The 23,670-nt window shown below is 48.3% G+C and overlaps 1 protein-coding gene across 1 annotated transcript; it reads left to right on the forward strand.

Annotated features, from left to right (window-relative positions):
• The first annotated feature begins 6,010 nt into the window (after positions 1 to 6,010).
• Positions 6,011 to 17,995, forward strand: CTSE (cathepsin E). The gene is made up of 9 exons (XM_017648956.3): positions 6,011 to 6,192; positions 6,786 to 6,942; positions 7,485 to 7,602; positions 8,525 to 8,643; positions 12,133 to 12,332; positions 14,323 to 14,445; positions 15,243 to 15,384; positions 15,472 to 15,570; positions 17,260 to 17,995. Exons 1-9 carry the CDS (start codon positions 6,125 to 6,127, stop codon positions 17,431 to 17,433), a joined length of 1,200 nt encoding a protein of 399 aa, XP_017504445.3. The 5' UTR covers positions 6,011 to 6,124; the 3' UTR covers positions 17,434 to 17,995.
• Positions 17,996 to 23,670: the final 5,675 nt, after the last annotated feature.

Raw genomic sequence — 23,670 nt, forward strand, 5'->3', positions numbered from 1 at the left:
TCTCCCCTGGGTGTTCTTGGCCACTTCCAGGGCTTTAACTGTCTGGTGCTTTGTGAGAGCACCAGACACATACATTCCACCTCTTCTCACCCTTGGGAAGTCCACCAGCATCTCAAAATTAATATGCCTGCCTTGCCAATGGGTTTCAGTCCTGGGCAGGTTCACTATGGATTCAATGAGACCAAAGAAATAACAATGGAATGTTCTTGGGGTGAAAGCATTTACACCCAACTTTATTCCCATAGTGGCAAGTCAATCACTAGAATCCTGTCCACTCAGAGCGAGTCTGCATGCAGCAAGCCAGTCTCTGCCCCTGCAACCCTCTCAGTTTCTGTCCTGGGCGCTGCCACCCCCTCCAGCCTCTACTCTCTGCTTCCCTGCAGCCTTGCAGCCGTGCCACCATATTACCCAGAGCACTGGGTGGAGCTCTTTATATAGAGTCAATAACGACGTATTGCCCACACGTGTGTAGTGAGCAAGCCAACCAGGACCAGGTGAGAATCCTGGCCACGGGAACCTTCACTTTATCCACAATGCTGCAAGCAGACCTTGATTCTCCACCTTCCCCAAAGTGTTCCTGCTTCCCTGATCCTGTACGAAGTATAAGACATGGCTATACCCTCGCCAAAGCTCAAACAAAAATTTTGGAGTCATTTTTTCTTTGCCTTTTTAAATTTTTTCAATTGTGGTAGGCAGAACAATGGGCCCCAAAGATGTCCACATCCTAATCCCTGGAATCAGTGACCTTACATGGGTAAAGGGATTAAATTAAGGATTGGGGGGGAGATTATCCTAGACTATCTGGATTGAATAGTCTAAATTGAATTGAATCTAATCACAAGAGTGCTTTGAAGCAGATAACTTTTCCCAGCGGCAGTGGGAGAGAGATGTGAGTGTGAGAAGGAAGAAGGGTCAGAGCTCTGCCACACTGCCCGCTTTGAAGACGGAGGAAGGGGCCACCAGCCAAGGAGTGAGGGGGGCCTCTGGGAGCTGGAAAAGGCCAGGAACAGATCTTCCTCTAGAGCCTCCAGACTGGAATGCAGCCCTGCCGACGCATTTACTGTTACCCGGTGAGAGCCAGGTCAACCTACAGAGCTATTAAGATAACACATTTGCATTGTTTTAAGCTGCTGCACTTGTGGCAATTCGTTATAACAGCAATATAAAATGCATAAAATAATATAGTCACTGTTGGGGTCCGGGGGTTGCTGTTGAGATCTTGAGGTGACATGAAGAGCAAAGGAGGCTGGAGTCATCATGAAGGGTGCTTGAAAGAAGCCACTTTATTCTGCATAAAGCTGTACTTTTTATACTGCTATAGTGCTGACTCATGGTTGCATAAATATTGAAGATGCGCATGCGTGTGGACTTCACAGCCAGGTGTCCGGCCTTCAAGGCCCTTATCTAGCTCCTTACTCATGGGTACAGCACGCTGTGTCTTCAAGGTTTCATAGACAAGGCCAGACATACCTGGGGTGAAGCAGTGGACAGCTTTTCTCATTGAACAGTAGGGAAAATGGGGAGGGGGACCTTCCCTACAGTCACCTGATTCAAAATACAGAATGGTAGGACATATCCCCATCCCCACCCACCCACCCCACTTCAGAAAAGACCCATGCTGCCAGTTTGTGGGTGTTCTTCCAGAAATATGCTGTGCATATATAAAGCAAATGAGACTACCCATATTTTCCCCTTTTCTATTTTATACAAATGGTAGCATACTATACATACCGTTAGGCACTCTCAAACCCAACAGTATACACTGAGGTTCTCCACATCATCCATCACAGATATACTGTAATTAGTTAGCCAGTCTTTTCCAGTTGCCTACTTCCAAGGTTTCCCATCACAAACCACAAATAGATAACCTGGAACCAGCAGCATTTTGCTCAGGACTAAGGGTGTCTCTGGGAAAAATTCCAGGAGTCATCCTTGATCTTTCCTTCATCCCCATCCAATTCGCTATCATGGCCTGCAGCTTCTACCTCCAAAACCAGCCTCAGCCCAGGGCTTCTCTCCTGGGGTTCCATCCCCACTCCATCCCGAGACATCGCCTCTTGCCAGGCCCAGCCCAGTGCCAGCCTCCACGGAGAGCTTGGCGTGGGAGGCCCTGTTCCCTGCACTTGCTTCTTGTCCTCTGGGGACCAACTCCCTTGGGGTCTTAGATTTCTTGTCTCTGAAACAGGATCAATGAGTGGAGGTGTCCTGATTTTTGTGTGAAAAAATGAGGGTTTCTTGCCAAGACTTTGGTAATGAGCCTCCTTTTGGAGGCATTCAGATAAAATCAGCTTGTTAAACCTGAAAGGAGGATCAGGTGAGTATCTGGGTGTCCTGGAGTGGACATAATCTTAATTGCATTTCCTTCTGTGGGTTTCCAAGGCATTTAATGGACCGGGAACAAGAGAGGACATGTTAGAAATGGAGACAAATACACTTCATAAAGACCCTGAGATTAAAATTCTGCTTTTTCCTATTTACCCACAGCCTAAATTCCACTGTGAGGCCCCTTGAGACAGTTCTGCTTCAGACAGTCCAGCAGTCCTGGCACAGGGAATAAAGCGGCAGAGAAAATGGAGCAGACCCCAGCACTAGAAATCTGAAAATGAAAACCCATGGAGATAATGAAGGAAAGACATCAGATTTATGTCACATTTGCACCTCATCTCCCTTCCCCTTGGAATAAAATTTTAATTAGGTTTTATGGCACACTTACTGTGTATCAGGTGTTTTCACACATGCTTTGATTTAATCTTCCTGACAACCCCATTTTACAGATAAAGAAACTAAGGGTCAGAGAACCTTGTCATTTCCTAGCCATCAGATGGCTGAGCCCCTGATCACACAGTCAGAACAGAGGACAGGTGGAAGCCTTAATAACTTCCCCAAATAATTAAAATGCACACAGGGACGATAATCACCACAATGCATTTCAGTCTGCTAGTGGGTAATGTGTGTATAAGCTACACGTGGTAGCCTAGTGTGTGTAAGATCACAGACTCTGTGAAGGATCTTCTTGGTTCCATCATTATTATTAGCTGTGTGACCTCGGACAAACTGCTTTACCTCTCTGGGACAATTTACCTCCTGGGGTTGTTGAGAGAATTCCCTGAGTAAGGACACTGAAAGCACTTAGAGTATGGCTGGGTGAGGCAGGTGAAGGGGATAAATTCATCACAGGGATGAAAGTACAGCGTAGAAGATACAGTCAATCATTCTGTAACATCTTTCTACATTGACAGACTGTGGCTACACCACTTAGGGTGAGCATTTAATAATGTAGATTACTGTCAAATATTACATTGTATCTTTGAAACCAATGTAAGATTGGATATCAACTACACTTCAATAAAAGTTAAAGAAAAGCAGTTAGAGCAGTGGATGGCATAAAGTAGGCACCAGTTAATGTCAGGCACCTGCCCTGGTGCATGTGGGTTAACAGGGCACCAGTACTGACCGCTAACTCGGTGTCAAGTGCCTGGCTGGGTGACACACAGAAAGCCTCCGTCCTGAGGATGGTCTTCTGGGGTCCTCACGTCATCCTGTAAGGAGCACATTGTTCCTTTCCTGCACTGGAAGAATGTGACACTCGCCACCAGCCCAGTGTCACACATCCAGCTAAGTGGCATCCAAACGCTGCTGTCTGTTTTCAGTGCCCGGGCTCAGTACCAAGCACAGCGTTGCTGGTAGCAGGCATTCCTGCTCTCTGGCAAGCCTGGGGAATGAAACGCTTACAGGTACAGGGACATGCATGCACGCACACACACGCACATGCACGCGTATGCAGATGAGCCACTGTCCCAATGTCTGTGTCCTCTGCTGAACATACTGCAACAATTTCCAGTCTGGAAGGCACTTCCCCAGAACAGGGTCCACAGGAGTTTTGGAAATTATTCAAACTAACTGAATTCTTGACATGGGAGATGCTGGAGACATAGATCCTTCTTACTTCTAGTTGGGTGAAAACAAGAGGCTTTGCCAAACCTAAGCAGTTCGAGCCATGGGGTCGGGGGGAAAGCAAGTGTTTATACCAGGTGTTCTCTTTTAGCTTGAACAAATGCTTCGATCACCTGAAACTTGTAGTTTTCATAATTCGGTGTTTAGGTTGGGGGGTAACTAGCAGAGAAACTCATGGGGGAATTTTGCACCTGTCAGCAGTACAGTGGTGATCCTCCCTGAAAGGTGCCCTCACAGCAAAACAGAAAATATTTGCACAAGAAACAATGACAAGATTTCTTATCATATAACCTCTCACCCTACACTCTACCCTGCACACGCCCTTCTGTCTTTTTACAATAAAAAGACCACAAATTTTCCACCATGCAGGAAATTAATCTCTCTCTCCCCTGTCCCTGTCCCTCTAATCCCATCTCTCCATCTTTCTCTTCCAGGGAGAAATTCTTGAATGTCAGACTCTAGAGCTCATCCAACACAATCAGCTCTAAAGTCAGGCAAACCTGGGCTTGAATCCTGGTTATGGCACCTTATGCAAGTTACTTACACCCTCTGTGCCTCAATCACCTCATCTGTAGATTGGACTGAAAAACAATACCACCTGGAAGGACTGGTGTTCGGGTTGAGTGAGTGAATGCTTGTTAAGGTTGTCAGCTCAGAGCCTGACACAGAGCCGATACCCCCAAAATGTTCCTTGTTGTTATCACCCAATCCCCACCCTCTTCATTGAACAGAGAAGGAAGCTAGATTCAGAGAAAAGGGATGTATTCAAGGTCATAGGGCCAGTTAGTGGCAGAGCCAAGACCAGGTCTAGGTGATCCATTCCACCGTTCTTTCTACTACACCACACAGAGCATAGTAGATTTTCCTTCATTCATCGACTTCAAGCAGAATGAGGTTGGGACGCTTCCCTAGCTGGTCACATTCATGCCGAGCTGGTGATGTTCCCAGAGCCAGGGCCAGGAGCAGCCTGGACTGCGGGCTTCCTGGTGATCAGGGGCCAGCGGAACAGGAAGCAGCAGCAGCTTCGTGTCTTATGGTGACACCCTCTGTCTCTGGAGCTGTCAAGCCCTGACAGAGCTGATTTCCACCGAGCACTGAACGACCATCCTTTTATTATTACTTTATCTTCTGGAAGCTGAAGCTCCAGAGAGCAAAAGTTGATTGCGTACTGTCACCATCAACAGCTTTCAAATGTTCTGAAAAGAGACAAAGCCTCTGTGTCCACCCAGCCTCCAACCCCATCCCTGAGGGTCTCCCTCTCTCCACAGACCCTCTCCCAGCACTGAGATTGGATCACTGCCTATACTAGGTCCTGGTTTTGCCCCTATAGAACCTTTTCACCCAAGTGCTCCTCCCTGTCCCTTTTACTAAAGGACACACACACACACGCACACACACACACACACACACACACACACACACACAGAGTCATGTAAGTGCCGAAGGGCTCTTGTTCCCTAGAGAAAGTGTTCAGATCATCCACCACAATATTTGGTTCCAGCCTGGAAGGACCCACTGACCTGAAGCCAGGGCAGGTGTAGTGGGATCAGAAAAAAATGGCTCCACAGACCCACAGCCAAACCTTCCCCTGTCCAGGGCTCTGGGGCCTGTGGTTTCTGCTTCGAGGTGGACTGAGGGGTGAAACGCCCTGTGGCTCCCAGGGGAATGAGAATAGGAAATTCAGAGAAGCAAACTGATTGATATTTTGAATTAGAATCCTGAGCTCCTTCCCCTCGGAGGTCTTCATTCAGCCCACACATGGTAACAAGCCCATGGGGGGATCCTAGTGTCCGGGGGCACACTGCCCTCTGAATTAATCAATACAGGGTGTCTTGGGGTCAGGGTAGGACACCAACGACCCCGAGAGAAGCTGAGCCTCAGACCACCCTTCTATCCTCTTACCCTCAGAGGAGCACAGACCCCAGAGTCCCACCCCAGAGCCTCACCCGCCTGGCAGGAGAACTGAGTGGGGCTGGGGGAGGAGCGTCCCGGTACGCAGGCTGTGTTTATTCTGGGCCTGCCTGTTTGCGCCAGCAGCCTTATCACTGGGTCCTCAGACTGGGCTGGGCAGGGCAGCCTGACTTCAGGAGACTGGGCTCCCACTGCCCCGTGGGACAGAAGAGGGAAGGGAGTCCCAGCAGAGCGGGGAAGAGGCTGCTGGCGGCCCGCAATGAGGACACTCGTTCTCCTGTTGCTGGTTCTCCTGGACCTGGGACAGGCCCAAGGCCTGCTTCACAGGTGAGGCCTGGTCCCTGGCACTGTGTCCCCCGCACTGTGTCCAGCAGGGGCAGCTCCCGGCTCTCAGCGTAGGCCCCCCTGGGAGAGGACGACTGATGGGGCAATGAAGAGGGCTGGAAAAGGTTCAGCATGTGGTCACCTTGTGTTGACCTTGATCTCTGGCCTGTGACAGGACAGGAAGGCCTTTCTCATGTTAGACAGCAGGAACCTGTGGCTGCGGTTTTAGCACAAAGGACTCACATTCTTGCCCGAGGGGCCGACCAGGCTACGCCCAAGAGTTTTCTCTCTCTAATCAGCCCCTGATGAGGTTCGTGGAAAACTGCAGACCATCCCACTTCCCTCATTTTCCTAGAAGATCCCTAAGAGCCTGTCTCTGGGAGGGAGGATATTTCAAGTCTAAGATTTTGTGTCCACAAGGGTCAGAGACCAGCCTGGTCATGGGGCTGGGAGGGCGCTGGTTCTGGCCAAGACTGGCACGCTTCCTGCCAGATCCCCTCCTGTGTGATTCCCTATCAACCTCTGGCAAACAGGGTGGGAGGCGGAAGGGTCAGAGAGGAGCGGCCCCTGTCCTCCTCACGTGCCCTCGTCCTCAGGGTGCCCCTCAGGAGGTATCAGTCCCTCCGGAAGAAGCTGCGAGCACGTAGCCAGCTCTCTGAGCTCTGGAAATTCTGGAATTTGGACACAATGCAGTTCCCCGAGTCCTGCCCAGTGGACCGGAGTGTCAACGAGCCCCTCATCAACTATTTGGATGTGAGACGTCCGTGGGCAGGGGCCGGGGAGGGGACAGGGGAGGGAGGCTTGGCCTCTGGGCATGGCCAGTGTCAGGCCAGCAGCACTGACGGCCAGTGAGGATTTCTACTGTGAGATGACCCATGTGGACTGACCCCCCTGGTCCCCGGGACTTGGCGGAGCAAGCCCCCGGGCGCCCGAATGTGTAGGGCTCTCTGCGGGAGGAAGGGGTGAGCAAGACACGTGGCTGAACCCAACGGCCTGCTTCTGCTCTCAGCTGCGTGTCCCGGGCGAGGGGCTTAACGTTCCCCAGCCTCGGTTCCCTGATTGCAGAACAGAGACGTTACTGCTCCTCTCCCTTGCTCACTACGTTGTTATGAGGAATAATGTCCACGAAAGCTACAGAAGCCGCGGGGCTTGGTTTGATTCACCCCCTCGGACCCTCCCGCTGCCTCTGCTGCCCCTTCCCAGGCTCTGGCCCCAGGTTGCTCTCCCTAGGCCCCTAGGCACCCTCACTCCTCCCCACCACACACTCCCTGCCCCCTCCCCCCTCCTTCCTGCAGATGGAATACTTCGGCACCATCTCCATTGGCTCCCCACCACAGAACTTTACCGTCATCTTCGACACGGGCTCCGCCAACCTCTGGGTGCCCTCTGTGTACTGCACCAGCCCGGCCTGCAGTAAGTGGGGCCAGGACCCCTAGGTGGCCTGGCGCTCTGGAGCTTGGGGTGGGGAAGGGTCCAGGTTCCAGCATCCCCTCTCCACCTCTGAGTCTGCCCTAGGCCTGCCTAGGTGGCTATGGGGCTGGACCAGGGAAAGGGCTGAAACTGGACTGTTACCCAAGTTAGCAACTTCCATACTGACCAAGATTAACAGGGGGAGCTCAGCCACCAAAATTACAAACCTTTGAATACGGAATGACTAACTCCCTTTGGGACACCCAAGAAAATGTGAGGGAAAATTCCATTCATGGCTGTTTCTGGGCAGGCAGGTGGGTGGGGTTCTCACTCAGACTGTTCACCTGCTTCAAGGAAGCTTCAAGGTGGCCTAGTCCCAGGACACCAGAGGCGGGGCTGGTGGGGCACACTGTGTGGGTGGGTCCATGTGGCCAGAGGTAAGTCGGAGGTCTTTGTGAGGACTGGAAAGGGGAGAGCTAAGGAGGGACGGCTTCGTCTATGCTGGACAAGGACTAGAGAGAGAAAGTCTTAGGAAACCCCAAAATTATATGTGCACAGGTTGGGTGGGGGAGTTGGGAGTAATTTCCTGGAATGGCAATTGTTTCTCCCTACGTGTCTTTTGAATTCCAGGCCCTGACTCACACTGCTGCCGACCCCTCACACATGGCACAGTCTTGGTGTGCCTCATGAGGTCACTGCAGGCAATCATGTTTGCCCAGGGACAGCTATTCGGTCCCCAGTTTGGGCACACATGTGGCTAGAGGGGCATGTAGTAGCTCACCAGGGATGAGCATGGCCAACCCTTCCAGAGGTCCCCATGTAATGCTGGAGGTGAAGGAAGGGACCCTCCACCCCTGGGGGGCCAGAGCAGGGATGAGGGTAGCCAACTGATAGCCCAGGCAGAAACAACATTCTTGCTTTCCAGAGAAACACACCCGGTACTACCCTTCCCGGTCCAGCACATACAGAACGCAGGGGAGTCATTTCTTCATTGAATACGGGACTGGAAACATGTCTGGAATCATTGGAGCCGACCAAGTCACTGTGAGTACAAGTCCTTCAGCTTTTCTCTCTGGGCCAGAAACTTGGAAGACAGAATATTATTCAGAGCTCTTGGATGAACCGTTTCAGATCTGTGCCAGGAAGAAGTGGAACAAGGAACTGGCTCCTAGGGAAAGGGGGGAGGGGGCCAGGCAGGGGTAGCACTTCCAGCCTGGGGTGGAGGTGCTGGGCCAGTCTGCTCAGGGGTGCAAGGGCCATATCTGCAGGATAACAGTGGCTAGGGCAGAAATCCTGGTGGCAGGGTTCACAGCTGGGTCTCCAGCCGCACGGGCACACGGAGGAGACAACACCAGGCGTCCTGGTCTTGAAGGATAAAGAAGTCTAAGCCGGAGGTCAAGGTGGGAACTCAGTTACTGAAATACAGCAGATGGCAAGAGGTAAAAGTGCAGTCATGGAGATAAGCCCTAATCCCAGGGGTTAACTCAAAAGCCCAAGGTCGGTACTGAACTCAGTGTTGCTGCCATGAGCTGTTGCTCACCCTCCATCTGACCAAAGGTTCTGCAGGTCCCAAATCTGTGAGGGGACAGACCCAGGAGAGCCCTGGTCCTGCCTGGCCATTTGATTCAGGCTTATGGGCTGCCGTACATGCTCAGGCTTTGGGGGGAAATAGAGGCTGACCCATGCCCGATGAGCATCCCTCCCGTTCTGCGGTGGTCCTGAAGACAGCAGGGCCCAGTCTTCAACATCCCTTTAAAGTGGTGGGAGTAAGATATATTGAGCTAAAAAAAATGCCAGGAGCAAAAAATACGCTATGTGACATATTACATACAAATGAAACAGTATACCGTATTGTCCATTAGAGTATATGGATGCAAAATTACAAATAACTAGTTAGAAGGCAACATCCCAAACTGGTCATCATAATTTCATCAGGGAAGCAGAGAAGGGACTGAAATAGGCATAGGGAGGGGCCTTTTTGCCTTTAGCTCGGCTGTATCTCCTGGCTCACCTCGGTGTTATGTGGCAACAGCCAAGCCCACAGAAACTGGCTTCAGTTGGTTCCCCCTTCAGGTGCCCTGGCTCCAGGCCAGCTGCATGTTCAGCAAGTGTCAGCTTGTGCTGTGGGGAACCCCCATCATGAGGTTCGGAGGCAGTGATAAAGCAGTAAGGGTTCCAGTCCACCCTCAACCCCAAAGTTCTAATTCACCCCTCTTCTCCTTCTTGACATCTGTCTTCCCTTGCTATCGGCCAAAACTGTAGACCTCAGGTTGCTGCACCAGGCCAGGGTCAATATCCTAAAGTCCATGGTTTAACCAGCACCTATGATCGCATATAGTCAAATATCTAGAATACAGTCCTTTCGAAAGATAGCTCCTAATGGCTGTGCTTCTCTTATCAAACCCCGATGCAGATAAGGAAGATAGGGCATGTCAAAATTTGTGAATGTAGCAAATGCAGTCTTTAAAGAGACAGTTATAGCCTGAAGTGCCTCTATTAGAAAAGCTGAAAATCAGTGGTCTAAGCCTCTATTTCAAGCAATTAAAAAAACAAGAAGAGACAAGCAAGCCACAAACAACATCAAATCAAACCCAAAGAAAGTAGAAGGAAGGAAATAATAGATAGAATAATGGGACATGAATAAAGTAGAAAAGTCACACCATAGAGGAAGTCAACAAAACCAAGAATGAACGCTTCACAAAAATTAATACGACTAGTGAACTTCTAACAAAATTTATCCACAAAAAGAAAAAAATTCAACTTAGCAATATTAGAAGTGAAAAATAATACTTTGCTAAAGACCTTACAGGCATTAAAATGATAATAAGAGAATATCAAGAGTATTTTTCTCTTGATAAATTTGACAATTTTTTAAGCTGGCAGATGCCTTGAGACATAGAGTTAAAAACTTGACACAAGAAGAAAATTAGAAAATATGGATATTCCAATATCTATTTAAATATTGACTCCATTATTAAAAACCTTTCCACAAAGAAAACACCAGGCCCAGGTAGCCTCACTGGTAAATTCTTCCAACATTTAAGAAAGAAATTATAACAATCTTATTTAAACTCTTGCAGATAATTGATTTAAAAAAATTAAAAGGGACCCTTCATAACTCATTTTAGGAGGCCAGCATAAATTTATAACAAACTTGAAAAAGATGTTTAAGAAATGAAAACCACAGGCCAATTTTTTTCATGAATGTAGGTGCAAAAGTTCTCACAAAATATTAGCAAATGAAAAATGTCTCACAAAATATTAGCAAATGAAATCCTGTGATTTTTAAAAAGGTAACACATCCCAATGAAGTCTTTTTTTTTCTAGGAATTTATCACTGAAGACAATAAAAGGAAAAAAAATCATATAACCATCTTTATTGATAAAATTTAACATCTACTCATGACTTTAAAAAAAACTTATGAACTAGGAATATAAAGTAACTTTCTTAGTCTGTTAAGGTACATGTACAAAAAACCCACTGCAAAACCAATATTTAATCATGAATTGTTAAGAGATTCTTGAGATCAAGAATGAGTCGAGGATGTTCACTGTCAGTGCAATAAGACAAGAAAAATGAAATGAATTAGGATCGTAAAGGAAGAAGTAATGTTGTCATTATTCACATATGACAAGATTCTGTATGTAGAAAACCCAAAAATATCTACAGACTACTGGGATTTAATAAGTGAGTTTAACAGTGCTGGGTACTAGAGAAACATACGAAATCCTTTGAATTTCTATGCATCAGGAAAAGCCAATGGAAAATAGACTTGAGTGACATTATTTATAATATTAATACAATATATTATAATTATATATATAATTAATAATATAATTAATATAATATTATAATAACATCAAAAACATCAAATACGTAGAAGTAAATTTAATGAAAAATGTGCAAGACCTCTACTCAGAAAACTTCAAAACATTAGTGAGTGAAATTAAGCATGAATTGAAAGGTAAACCATTCTCATGACTCAGAATTATAAGTAAGTCAAAGTGTTCCAAATTGATCTATCAATTCAATGTGCCCTCAACCAAAAAAAGGGCAATTTTTATTAGAAATTGGCTAATTCTAAAATGTATATGGATATGTAATACACAAAGACAATCTAGATGAAGGAAAACACTGCCAAATGTTAAGACTTATTATAAAAAGCTATAATAATTTAGATAATGTGATATTGGCTAGAATAAGCAAGTAGACAAATGGAACAAAGCAGAAAATTCAGAAACTATTCACACAGTCACCTGACTTAGGTCAAACATGCTCCTAGAGCTCAGTGGAGGACCTGGTTATGTATTTATTAAATGGTACTAGGTCATTTGGATATCCATATAATTTTTTTAAAAGAATATTGACTCCTACCTCATACATTATTGAACTTCCCTTAAATTGTAGGTATAAATGTGAAGACTAAAACAATTGGGGAGAAATTAGCTTCAGAAAAGAGGGAGAATTCAGGAATCTGAGACCCTTTGCCAAAGATCTCCTGTGCAACTCTCCTTTGGATTTTCTCCCCTCAGGTGGAAGGACTGACTGTGTTAGGCCAGCAATTTGGAGAGAGTGTCATGGAGCCTGGCAAGACCTTTGCGGATGCAGCCTTTGATGGAATTCTGGGCCTGGGATACCCCACCTTGGCTGTTGGAGGGGTGACCCCAGTATTTGACAACATGATGGCCCAGAACCTGGTGGGTGTACCCATGTTTTCTGTGTACTTGAGCAGGTAAGGCCCATCAAGCTCACCAGGTTAAGGTCTATTACAACTACAGTGAGAAAGCTGGAAGAGCTTAGCAGTCTAGTCTACTAGATCCAACACCAGCAGTGATCTTGGGCAAAACACTTACCCTCTCTGAATGTTGAGGAAATGTGGCTTGCCTCATAAGTCATTATAAAAAGCACTTTGGAAACTGCACAATGCTGGACTAATTTAAGGAATCTCTGAGTTGCATATTCATTTATACAGTGAATACATATTTATCCAGCTCTCATATGCTTGATATATGGCTATACACTGGAAACACAAGGAAATACATTCCCTACACTCAGGAAGCTCAATTCCAGAGCAGAGAGGCAGGGAAAAAACAAAGTGGATAACAAAGCAATTGCATGTTAATGGATGCAATAACAAAATGTAGTATATACATGCAATAAAATATTATTCAGCCTGAAAAAGGTGGGAAATTCTAACAAGGCTACAGGTGGATGGACTTCAAGGACATCATGCTAAGTGAAACAAGCCAAACACGGAAGGAAAAATACTATATGATTTCATGTACCTGAGGTTCCAAGACTGGCCAAATTCACAGAAACAAGAGAGTGGAGTGGTGCCTGGGGGCTAGGGATGGGGGTGCAGGGAAGGATAGCAAGTTATTAAATGAGTATAGCATCGTGGTTTTACAGGATGTAAAGGTTGTGGACACTGGCTGCACAACAGAATGAATATACTACTGAGCTGTGCACTGAAAAAGTGTTAAGATGGTGAATTTTATGTGTATTTTATCAACGTATACAATTTCTTTTACTTGTATGTTGTAGTCAGCACAGGTCATGAGGCTCAACTGCCTCTGGGTATTCTTGCCTGGGGTCCTGAAAGGGTCACCTCACCTTCTTCCCTACACAGGAGATTTCTTACCCCAGTGACACCTGTCCTGAGCTCACTGCTTTAGCACAAGGCCATTTTGCATGTTCTCCTCTTCCCTGTGGAGAGGCTTACATTTCCTCTAACCATGCTGCCTCCCCAGCCCTGGCAGAACTGGGAGGTAGGAGGGCAGCTTGTCTGGACGCCTCTGCTTCCCTCTTTCAGAGTTCCCTGCTCCCTCCCTGCTGGGAAGACATGAGTTATGGTGCAATAGCAAGGCTTTGCAGTGAGACTGACCTCGATTTACATCCTACCACTAGTTTCTTCATCTCCCCAAGCCTCAGTTTCCTCAAATGGACACTAGGTTGATGTGAGAATTAAACACTATTACGAAGGAAGAAGTCCTGGCGCCATGCCCTGCAGAAAGGCCACCAGCAAAACGTTGGTTCCTTTCCCCGTGCTTTTTGAGACCAATTTCCTAAGAGTCCCACAAATATCGTTCCCATCCCCACAGTACCCCACCCTACGGTGCCCCAAGTTTTGTGTTTTTCTGATCCCTTTCTTCCTAAAATGAATCCATTTTATGTCCTATTTCTCCAGGATCCCGTTAGGTGCCGGAACATAATCCAAGAAATCAACAGTAGTGAAAATTAATAAATATTCAAGCTCTAGTAAGCCATGTTGTGTTCGGATTAGCTTCTTTGCCTTAATGCCAAGGAGTGAATAATGTGGAGGCTCCAGGCACTACCACAATCATGGAAAAGATACCTGGGGGAGAGGTGCCTGTTGGGTGTTCCACGAGCCACATGGCACGCATGCAGCAGGACGGCCTGGGCTCGGTTCTGCAGCACCAGACATGCTGTCCCCCTTTCCCACCTCCCTACCCCTTTTATGCAAGAAGCAGGAGGACATGCAAAAATCACTGAACAGAACTGTTTCTACCCTTTTGCCCATAAAGGCTCAGGTTAATCAACTTGCAGCCATTGGAAGCCCTAGTTTCAAAGCCAGGCTGATAATTCTGCCTATTTATGTACTTGGCGTGAGTGACCAGACCAAGAGGCGGAGTCGTAGCTAAAGCTCATTCCTGGGGTTTCCCAGCAGCCTGTCCTTGACGTCTGCCTTTCTTTCTGTGTAGCAACATAGAAACTGGCAGAGGAAGTGAGCTGATATTCGGAGGCTATGACTCCTCCCATTTCTCTGGGAGCCTAAATTGGGTCCCGGTCACCAAGCAAGGCTACTGGCAGATTGCCCTGGACAAGTGAGTATCCTCCACATGGCAGTGTGGTAGGAGGGAAGAACTCATAACACATGGAACGGAAATAGGATGAGCTGAACCAACCTGCATAAAAGTGCTAGGCACTGGGGGAGGAGGCCAGGGCTGGCTGCATGGGGCTACGGGCACGAAGGTGCTGAGCAGAGATGCAGAGGGAATCAGAGCAGAGGCTTGGGGTACCGGCTCTCAGGTTCATCCTCCGATGCATGGTGTGCTTCAGTTCAACAGCCAGTAAATACAAGCACTCAGCCGATGAGCCAGTGCACCCACTGCTCATTCAACAATAACATAGAAGGCAAAGGCCAGGGGACATGGGGGCACAAAAGGACACTGGACTCAGATTTTGCCTTCATGAAGCATGTGCAGAAGATGAGACATACACACAAACTACTACCATGTGACATGGGAGGGAGTCAGGGCTCCATGTGATGTGCCATCAAAGGGACCCAGCAGACAGGACCTGACAGCTTCCATCTGCAGGACTCCTCGTGGGTGTCACAGATTGAGTCTTGACACACACTTACACACACACACACACACACACACACACACACACACACACACACACAGCTGGACATGGAGCAACTGGGCCAGTGTAACTAGATGTCAGCCACATGCCCAGCCCTGTACTAGACAATGTAGGAATTCAAAGAAATGGAATTGAAGTTTCAAGTCAGCCTACAGTTCAGTTCAGTTCAGCTATGTGGCTGGGAGCCAGGGCAGCTTCGGGGCTGGCAGAAGGCGGCACCGGGAGGGGCTGATGATGCTTCCTTCGCTCTTAGAATCCAGGTGGGAGACGCCCTGATGTTCTGCTCCGAGGGCTGCCAGGCCATTGTGGACACGGGGACCTCCCTCCTCGTAGGCCCCTGGTATAAGATCAAGCAGCTGCAGAAGGCCATTGGGGCAGAGCCTGTGGACGGAGAAGTGCGTGCCTGCCTCGGGTGGGGGCGGGGGAGCTGGGCCCCTTCGTGGGAGACAAAAGCCCTAAATGGACCCTCTGTGTTGTTTTAGTATGTTGTGGAGTGTGTCAACCTCCAGATCATGCCAAACATCACGTTCACCATCAATGGACTCCCCTACACCCTCCAACCAACTGCCTACACCCTGCCGGTAAGAACTGTTTCCTCATTCCGCTCGTCACAGAGTCACAGAGCCTTCCCCACACGCCTGCCACTTCCCCTTTTCCAAATAAGCCCCGCTGCCAGCTTATCCTGCACTGAGCTGCGGTCCCTCCGGGAGGGACGCCACTGCCTGCGGTGCAAAGACCCCACATTGGCGTTCATTTCCTGTTCTGCCATGAAGCAGCAGCGAGCCTTGGACGAGCCACTTAATGAGATTTTCTGACACTGTCATGTAGGACTTTGAATTCACAAAGTTGAATCCCCTCAACCACCAAGACAGACTGGGGACATTATTACCCCGTGTTACATGGGGGGGACACTGAAACTCAGAGAGTTGAATGGCTCAGAATAGGAGCTGCTTGGCTGGGAGGCGGGGACGCAGAATAATGTTATATCTCTTCCAACATCTGCATTAACACTCTTTTCAAACAAGAAAACGTCTTGTTGTAGTAGATTTGTAAATTCAGAAGGTGAAGTAGAAAGGGGATTCCCGCATGTTTTGGAAACCTGTGATCGATTCACACCACAGCTGGCCTGGATTTTCAGTCCTGTAGTTCCTTGGAGTCACACGTTAATACACTAATTCTACCTAAGGGTCACCCGCAGCATCCGGTGGCTGTGCCAGATTGGAAGCTCTTAGGTACAGACTGAGAGCTCCAGGCATTTACCTATCCCCATGCCATGATCTCCACTAATGCCTTCCCAAAGCCACCAACTATAAATGGGCAATGCAAGTGAAAACAAATGTTCTGCTTTAAAACCCAGCTTCATGTCAGATCCCCTTAAGCTCTCCGATAAAGGATTTCTGGAGTTGTCACTGTGAATGCCAGACGAAGGAGGTGCTAGGTATCCCGACTGCACCAAGTTCATGGGTCTGTCCAACCATCGCCACTCCAGCACTCCCACTCACCCCTACCTGCACCCCACGGGAGGCCCTGCTCACCCCCACGCCGCTCCCTATACCCAAGGCGGGGTCATTGTCCTGTTCTACCATCTCATCACTTCAAGGCTGCTGTAAGAACATGGCACCTGTATCCCCTTCCTCTCCTGAAGCCCCTTCTGAATTTTCCCATACCTGAAATTTCAAATAGCTGTTGGAAAGACCACACCTGCCCAGTGACCCCAAGACTCTGCAAACTGTAAAACAAGGTTAGGGGAGGTTACACTCTTCTCTCCCATTGTACCCAGAACAATGGGTGCCTACCTGCCTTACACCTACAAAAGCCGCTCAGATGATCCTTCCCAGACCATCAGTAAGAAAGTAACAGTGCTTAGCCACGCATACAGCAACTTCTCTCAAAAGAATTAAGTTGAGCTGTGCTACAATTTAAAGAAACCAAAACTGAAGCCAAGATCTTCTGATGCCAAATCTTTTGCTCTTCCAGCCATGCAGCAAGGGCTCAGTTTTCCCACTTGTAAAGTGGTGGTGGGGGTGGGGGTTGTATAACAAATGAACAGTTCTCCAAATTGTAGAACTAAGAAGGCCAGGTCCATGTATATGAAATCGTGCAAACACTTTGTGGAATAAATGGGTAGAATGCATGAAGTGGGAGGAAGAACCAATCAGCCAAAATTGTGAAGCAACTCTCCAAGGCCATTCAGTATAGCCACCAACCACCACGGTCCCTGGACAGCACCACTGCCCCCTTCCCCTAATCCCAGACATTCTTCTTTCCAGATCGAGGATTATGACGTGGGTGGAATGCAGTTCTGCATGAGTGGATTTCAAGGAGATGACAACGAGATTCTAGGTGGTCCCTCCTGGATCCTGGGCGATGTCTTCATCAGACAGTTTTATTCTGTCTTTGACCGTGGGAATAACCGTGTGGGTCTGGCCCCAGCAGTGCCCTAGGTAGGAGCCTTGTGTCTGTGCTGCCCTGACATCCCTTGGAAGCTCAGCTGGGCTGGTTAGGGTGGGGCTTCTTCACAGCTGTCAAAAAGGCCTTTTCAATAGAATGCAGTTTGGAGTTGCACCTTGAATTAGGACCAAATAGCGTGAGAACAGCCATGCACACACTTTGCACATACCCACATGCACACCATCATGACGGAAGGATCGAGTTGTATGCCCATACCTTTATTGCTTTTTGCTAAAATTTTATTCTGGTAATCTCCAAACATGTACACGAGCAGAGGTTATAGTACGATCATCTCTGTGCACACCCGCCCAGCTTTCACCACCCACCTGCACATGGCCTGTTTTATCTGTACCACCCTCACCCCTCTCTCCACTAGATTCTTCTGAAGCAAACTCTTAGCATCGTCTCGGATTTATCTATAAATTCTAATAGTCTTAAATATGCAGTCAGAATTCATATGTTTCCTAATGTCTGAAAAATTGTTGGTCATTTTTACAGTTTATTTGTTTGTATTATGATTCCAACAAAGTCCACAGGTTGTGTTTATTTGAAAAATCTCTTATGTCTCTTTTCATCGATAGAGTTTACCACCTTCTGGATTTCACTGGCCCAAATCCAGAGGTGTCATGTAACATGGTTCTCTGAGCCCACCTTTCCTATAAAATGAGTTAGACCTAGAGGCCTGATTTTTGTGACAGGAATACTTATAGATGGTGCTGGGCACCTCACATCATATCTCATCAGGAGGCAGATAATACCCGGTATTTATGTGTAAGGTTAAGACTAACGAGTGGGTTCCGGAGCTGTCAGCCTTATCCATCCACGATGAATTTCCCTTCTGTGTATCTGAAGGTTTCATTCAGTATTTCAGCAGCCACAGACGGCCATTGCTGAGATCCAGACTGTCATTAGGGGTCGCGAAACAAGGATTTTTTTTCTAATTCTGCTTTTCCCCCTTTATTTGCTAGCTGGAATTCTTCTACAAAAAAATAACCCTTTCTGTCAAAATTCACCAAGCTGGACACTAAGATTTGTGCATCATATTGTATGTATCTCAATATAAAATCTTTTTTAAAATTCAGTATTCCCCAAGATAGATAGAGTAGATAGATAGATAGATAGATAGATAGATAGATAGATAGATAGATAGATAGATAGATAGATAGAGTGATAATCCAGAGGAAGGGATAAAACCCTTTCATCAACTATTTCCTTGCCATGAGGTATATAGCTTATACAGGAAAGGCAAGATTATTTGTTTTTATTCCCTTTATTGGTTTTCAGAAAATGAGTGTTTCAGCTTACTGCACTTTTTGATGCTCAAATCGCCTCACCTGTAGCCAGTGGGCACCCCTTCGAGTTAGCTCCTGTAAAATTGTGACTTGACTTCAATACGAAGAGACATTCCAGGCCCATTTTCCCAAGGAGTCCGGGGTCCGTGGGGCTCATATGTTTGTTGTTCATGAAAATATTTCACAGGACAAGGAAGAGGGGTGGAGAGAGACAGAGACAGAGACAGACAGAGACAGACAGACAGAGAGAGAGAGAGAGGAAGGGAATGAAAGAAAGAGGAAGAGAGAGATTGGTTCTGAATGAACCCTTTTCATCCTGGGGGGCCCAGGGCCCCTCTGGAGGGGGACTGACATGGAGAATCAGGTGTGAGATGGATCCTCCCGCTGGTGGGGTCTGGAGCTGCCAGAAACAATGCGTCTTCCTTTTTCTGGCCTTCATTTTTGCTTTTTTCAAAATGGAAGAGCTTTCAGGGTTTCTCTTATGATAAAATATGTGAAAGTCCTCCATGATCCTCCTCAGAGATAAGCCTCACTACCAACTTGAAGCTGCTTTATGCAAACTCTGTTCTTCGCATGTATCAGCAGAGATGGCTCTTTGCAAGGAAACCTACAACAGAAGGAACCACACTCCACATGCTCATCTCTAAACCGCTCATTTAAACACCAGATTCCACTTCAGTACAGACATCTCATTCCTGCTAATATCTGCACGGGGTCCATTTATTTATCAAATCCTCTTTTAGTGAACATTGTGTTCATTTGGGATTTAATTCAGTCCAGTCCAATAAATACTCATTTTGTGCCAGATGCTAAGCAAGGGACTCTTAAGACCTACAAGGTAACTGGGACAGGCCTGGGCCGTTGCTCCTGCTGAGGGATCCTGGGAATCCCAGCAGGCTCACAGTCAGATAACCCGGCTTCACATCTGGGATCCTCCCCCCATCAGTGTGATGACCTTGGCTGGTTACTTCATGTCTCTGAGGTGTCTGCCTCACAGAGCCATTGGGAAGAGACAACGAGCCTACTTGGATGGAAACACTTGGCCCCTATGTTAGCATCCTGTCCCCTTTCACTATCTTGCTCAAAGTTGATCAGCTACACACATACACACACACACTTTTGTTTTGTTTTACTTTTTTTTCTTTTTTATTAAACTATTGCTTTCAGAGTTAATTCAGAACAGCCTGATCCAAATAAGTTATCAAAGGAGTGGGTGAAAGCAGAGTAGTAGAGTAGTTAGCATCCCCGATTCCTGACCCCAGGTGTGGGCCTCTGCACCTCGGTTTGTTCATCTGTAAAATGGACGTTGTAACAGTAACTACCTCATGGGGCTATTATGCAAATTCAATAACATCATGCAGGTGTGTAAACACTCATCTCGTTTCCCCAAATCAGTGCACTTTTTCCCCGAATCAGTGCAGCTCGTGTGGAACGGAAACCAGCCTCAGGGAGAAGGCCTGCAGGGGTGCCGTCTAACAGGAGGCTCCCACGTAACTCCTGGGGAGCTTTGTTTTAGAGGAAAAGTCAAAAGGCCTTTTTACTCTAGGGCCGTCTGCCTTTTATGAGATTTGCCAGCGCTGCGTGAAAGTCTGGTGCCTTGACAAGCACAGGCGTACCAACGGGATCAGTGTTTGCACACCTGCGTGGATCTTTTTCTTAGATCTGAGTGTGTCTCAAGGTCAGCCTCAGCCTCCTCTCTCCTCTCCCTGCTCTCTATCCCCTTCCTTCTCACACGTAGGAGATAAGCTGTGATCTATGGAGACAGCCCCCCATTCAACATTTCTAAGTAGGTGATTTGCAAAACTATAACCTTTTCCAATTAACTCCTGTACCTTTGTCTCTTGTCCTGCACTATCTGACCTGAGTCCAGCAGTTCATTCACTCACCCAGCAACTATTTATGGAGCCCTATTTTGGTCCAGGTTCCCTGAGGGGAAATTTTGTTGAAATGCCTGAGTCAGAATCTTATATTTAACATTTCGTTGCACAGTTCAATTCAGAGGAAGCGAGAGAGGGAAAAAGGGAAGTGAGGAGGAGAGAGGAGTAGAAACGAATTTCCAGGTTGACTACAGATTTGCTGCAGGCCCAGCTGGGCTCCGGTCCATGGAGCCACTCCAGCGAGGCTGTGTGCACCCAGTGCGCTCAGAAGGGTGGGATGGCTGCGTGGTAGCAACTGGGTCAGTCTGAATGGCTGGTTTCTCTTTTCTCTCCGGTCTCAGTTGGTCAGAGTCTTGCCTGTGGTGTTCCTGCCTCTCCAGGAAGGGGCGATGCCAGCAGCCCGGGTACAGGCCCAGCACCTGCTTCTTCTCAGTCAGCTCCCTGCCTGCAGGCTTCTTTTCTCATAGGTTTGAGACCAGGGAAATGGCCTGAGCCACCACCAGATTGTTCTGGCCCAAAGCAAGACAGAGAGCTGGGGGTGGCGGGGGACGTGGGCCAGGCCCCGGGCTGCGCCAGGCACTATTGCTGTGTTCTGGGGACAGAACCGTGAACAAGACAATTTGCCCTCACAGAGCTCAACTGGTGTCATGGGAATGTCCTGCTACCACCTCAGCCTCAGTTTAGACAAAACAGAAGCCCCCGTGCCCCTTTCCTTCTCCCTGCGTCCCCCTGTCAGTTAGGGGCATCAGCGCCTCTCAGCCACACAGGCTCAGTTTGCAGAGCGAAGACTCATTCCTCCATCCGCCTCTCACTGCCCCCAGATCCCAGCACACCTTGTGGTTCAGACAGCACCTACTGAGGCCCTCCAAACACGGGAGCGAGAGGAGGACCGTGTCTTGTTTGCCGCACATGCAACATGCAGCTCAGGCCTGGTGCTCAGTCGCCCTTTGCAACATCCCCTGAACGTCCGGACAAGTCTGGGCTTCACAGCAGCCGCGTGGTTCTGCCCCAGAATCGCTTCCCTGCCTTGTTCCCCTCTTCCCACCCTACTCGTGACCTTTCACCATGAGTATTTCAAGAACATCCCCATGCTCTGATTTTTGTCTCTCCTCCTTCCAGACACATTTCCGAGACCCGGCTCCAGTCACCCCCCTTATGCTCCAGGCTTCGCAGTGTTCCCTGGAGCACCCCAAAAGGATCCCAAGCAGACATGCCTTTTAGAGCTCTCTAGGGTCTTGCCTCAGTTTGACCTCCTGTCCTCCACTCACATCTATTCCCCCCTGGGCCAAACTGACCATCCCTACTTTCTCACTCACACACACTTTTGCTCCCAGGATTCCTTCTGCCCCTGTTCGCCAGAGGAAAAGGTTCCCCAAATGGTCCCTTTCCAACAATCATTACAATTATAGTGAAGGGGTGTTAGACACAGTGCCGGGAGAAACCTGGTTGGAATCGCAGTCCTGTGAGATGCACGCTGTGAAGGTGCTCAGCCCTGACGGGAGCCTTTCTCGTGCACGCTGTCTTCTGCCAAGCAGAGATTCCGCCCCCCGCCCCCCTGCAGCTAGACCCCCCCAACCCAGGGTGGCTTCTGGTGCTGAACCTGACTCCCTCCTCCACTTACCACACAGCCGCGCACCCTGCAATCTTCCTTCAAGCTCCAACTCAGATCCCTCCTCCCCGTGAGGCCTTTTCCTCCTCCAAACCCTCTAAGACCCCCAAGCCTTGAGCCGTATTTCCTACATCACTGTTTGCACCATGCCGTACTTCCACTGGTGAGCTCCAGCTAGCGGTTTGGAGTCCCCCCAAAGGCTCTGACATACTCAGATGACTGAAGGAAGGCATGCAGGAGGGAAGAAAAGAAGGAAATTCAGTGACGGCAGTGCCAGGGGTCAGGGCCTCCCCCGCAGGACAGAGGGGCCTCGTCATTCTCCACGGGAGCGTGTGTCAGAGCAGGGGAAGGGAGGCTGCTGATGCTTGGCCCATGTGGGCAGAGGAAGTGGGGCGAGAGCCTGAGGGCCACTGGTGACTTGGCTTCCAAGGTGTTCAGGGTAGTTCTGCAAACATCCCCCAAAGTGTTGGTTTCAGTCCCGTGTTTGGAGGCTGTATGGACTCGCCTGGGGCAGTTCACTTCTCCTACCGAAAGCACCCCTGCAGCAGCCCTGCAGCTGCTGTGACATGTTCTCTGAAAGAGGCTCAAACGTGCCTCTTCACACCTCCACACTCTCATTCTCTTTCTGCCTCTCTCTTGCACATGTGCGTGCACACACGTTCTTTTAAAAATCTGGTCTCAGAAGAGTAGAAGACTGTGGGAGGAGAGCTCCTCAAGGGGAATAATTTAAGAACCAATCAACCATTGTAAGTGAGTCCCGAGGGTGGACTGATGCACACTTTCCCTTTCCCAAGAAGACAAAATAGAATATTCTGGGTAAACATGTTCTGGAAGTTTCCAAGTTCAGGGTACCCCGTCCACTATTACACTTCATGGAAACCATTGCCCCCTCCCTGCAGCAGAGTGGCTCACTGAAACAAGGATATGAGCTTTGACTGGAGCTCCGGTCCACCAAAACGCCTACCCAAGGCCTGGCACTGAGTGTGGCCTGTGGGGCCCAAGGTTACTGACTCTGGCCTTGAGGAACGTATAGTCTAGTGGACCAACTGGACATAGACAGTAGCAATGAGGCGGCCTCAGAGACTCATACTGGACACAAGTAAGAACCTTTTGATAGCAAGGATGATTAAACAGAGGAATGGGTCACCAAGGAAGAAAACTCCCATTTCAGGAGGACTGCAGGGGTGGAGGGTGCATCGAATGCATTATAAGCCTTATGGGGACCCCTTGGGAGCTGTGACCCACTTAATTTGGGCACATCTAAACTCACTTTATTCCCTTCTCACCTGCCAACCATAGTTCCCCAAGGCATGATTGCAGGCAGCTCAAAGAGAGAACAAACTGAGCCTCATACAACCAGCATTAAAAATTGCTGTGTTCTCCTAAGTTCACAAAGTTTTGTCACACATCCTCACCTGAGAGGCCCAGGGAGATATCAGGACTTGCCTCCAT

The sequence above is a fragment of the Manis javanica genome, chromosome 11, assembly GCF_040802235.1.
Source record: "Manis javanica isolate MJ-LG chromosome 11, MJ_LKY, whole genome shotgun sequence".
NCBI classification, from domain to species: Eukaryota; Metazoa; Chordata; class Mammalia; order Pholidota; family Manidae; genus Manis; species Manis javanica.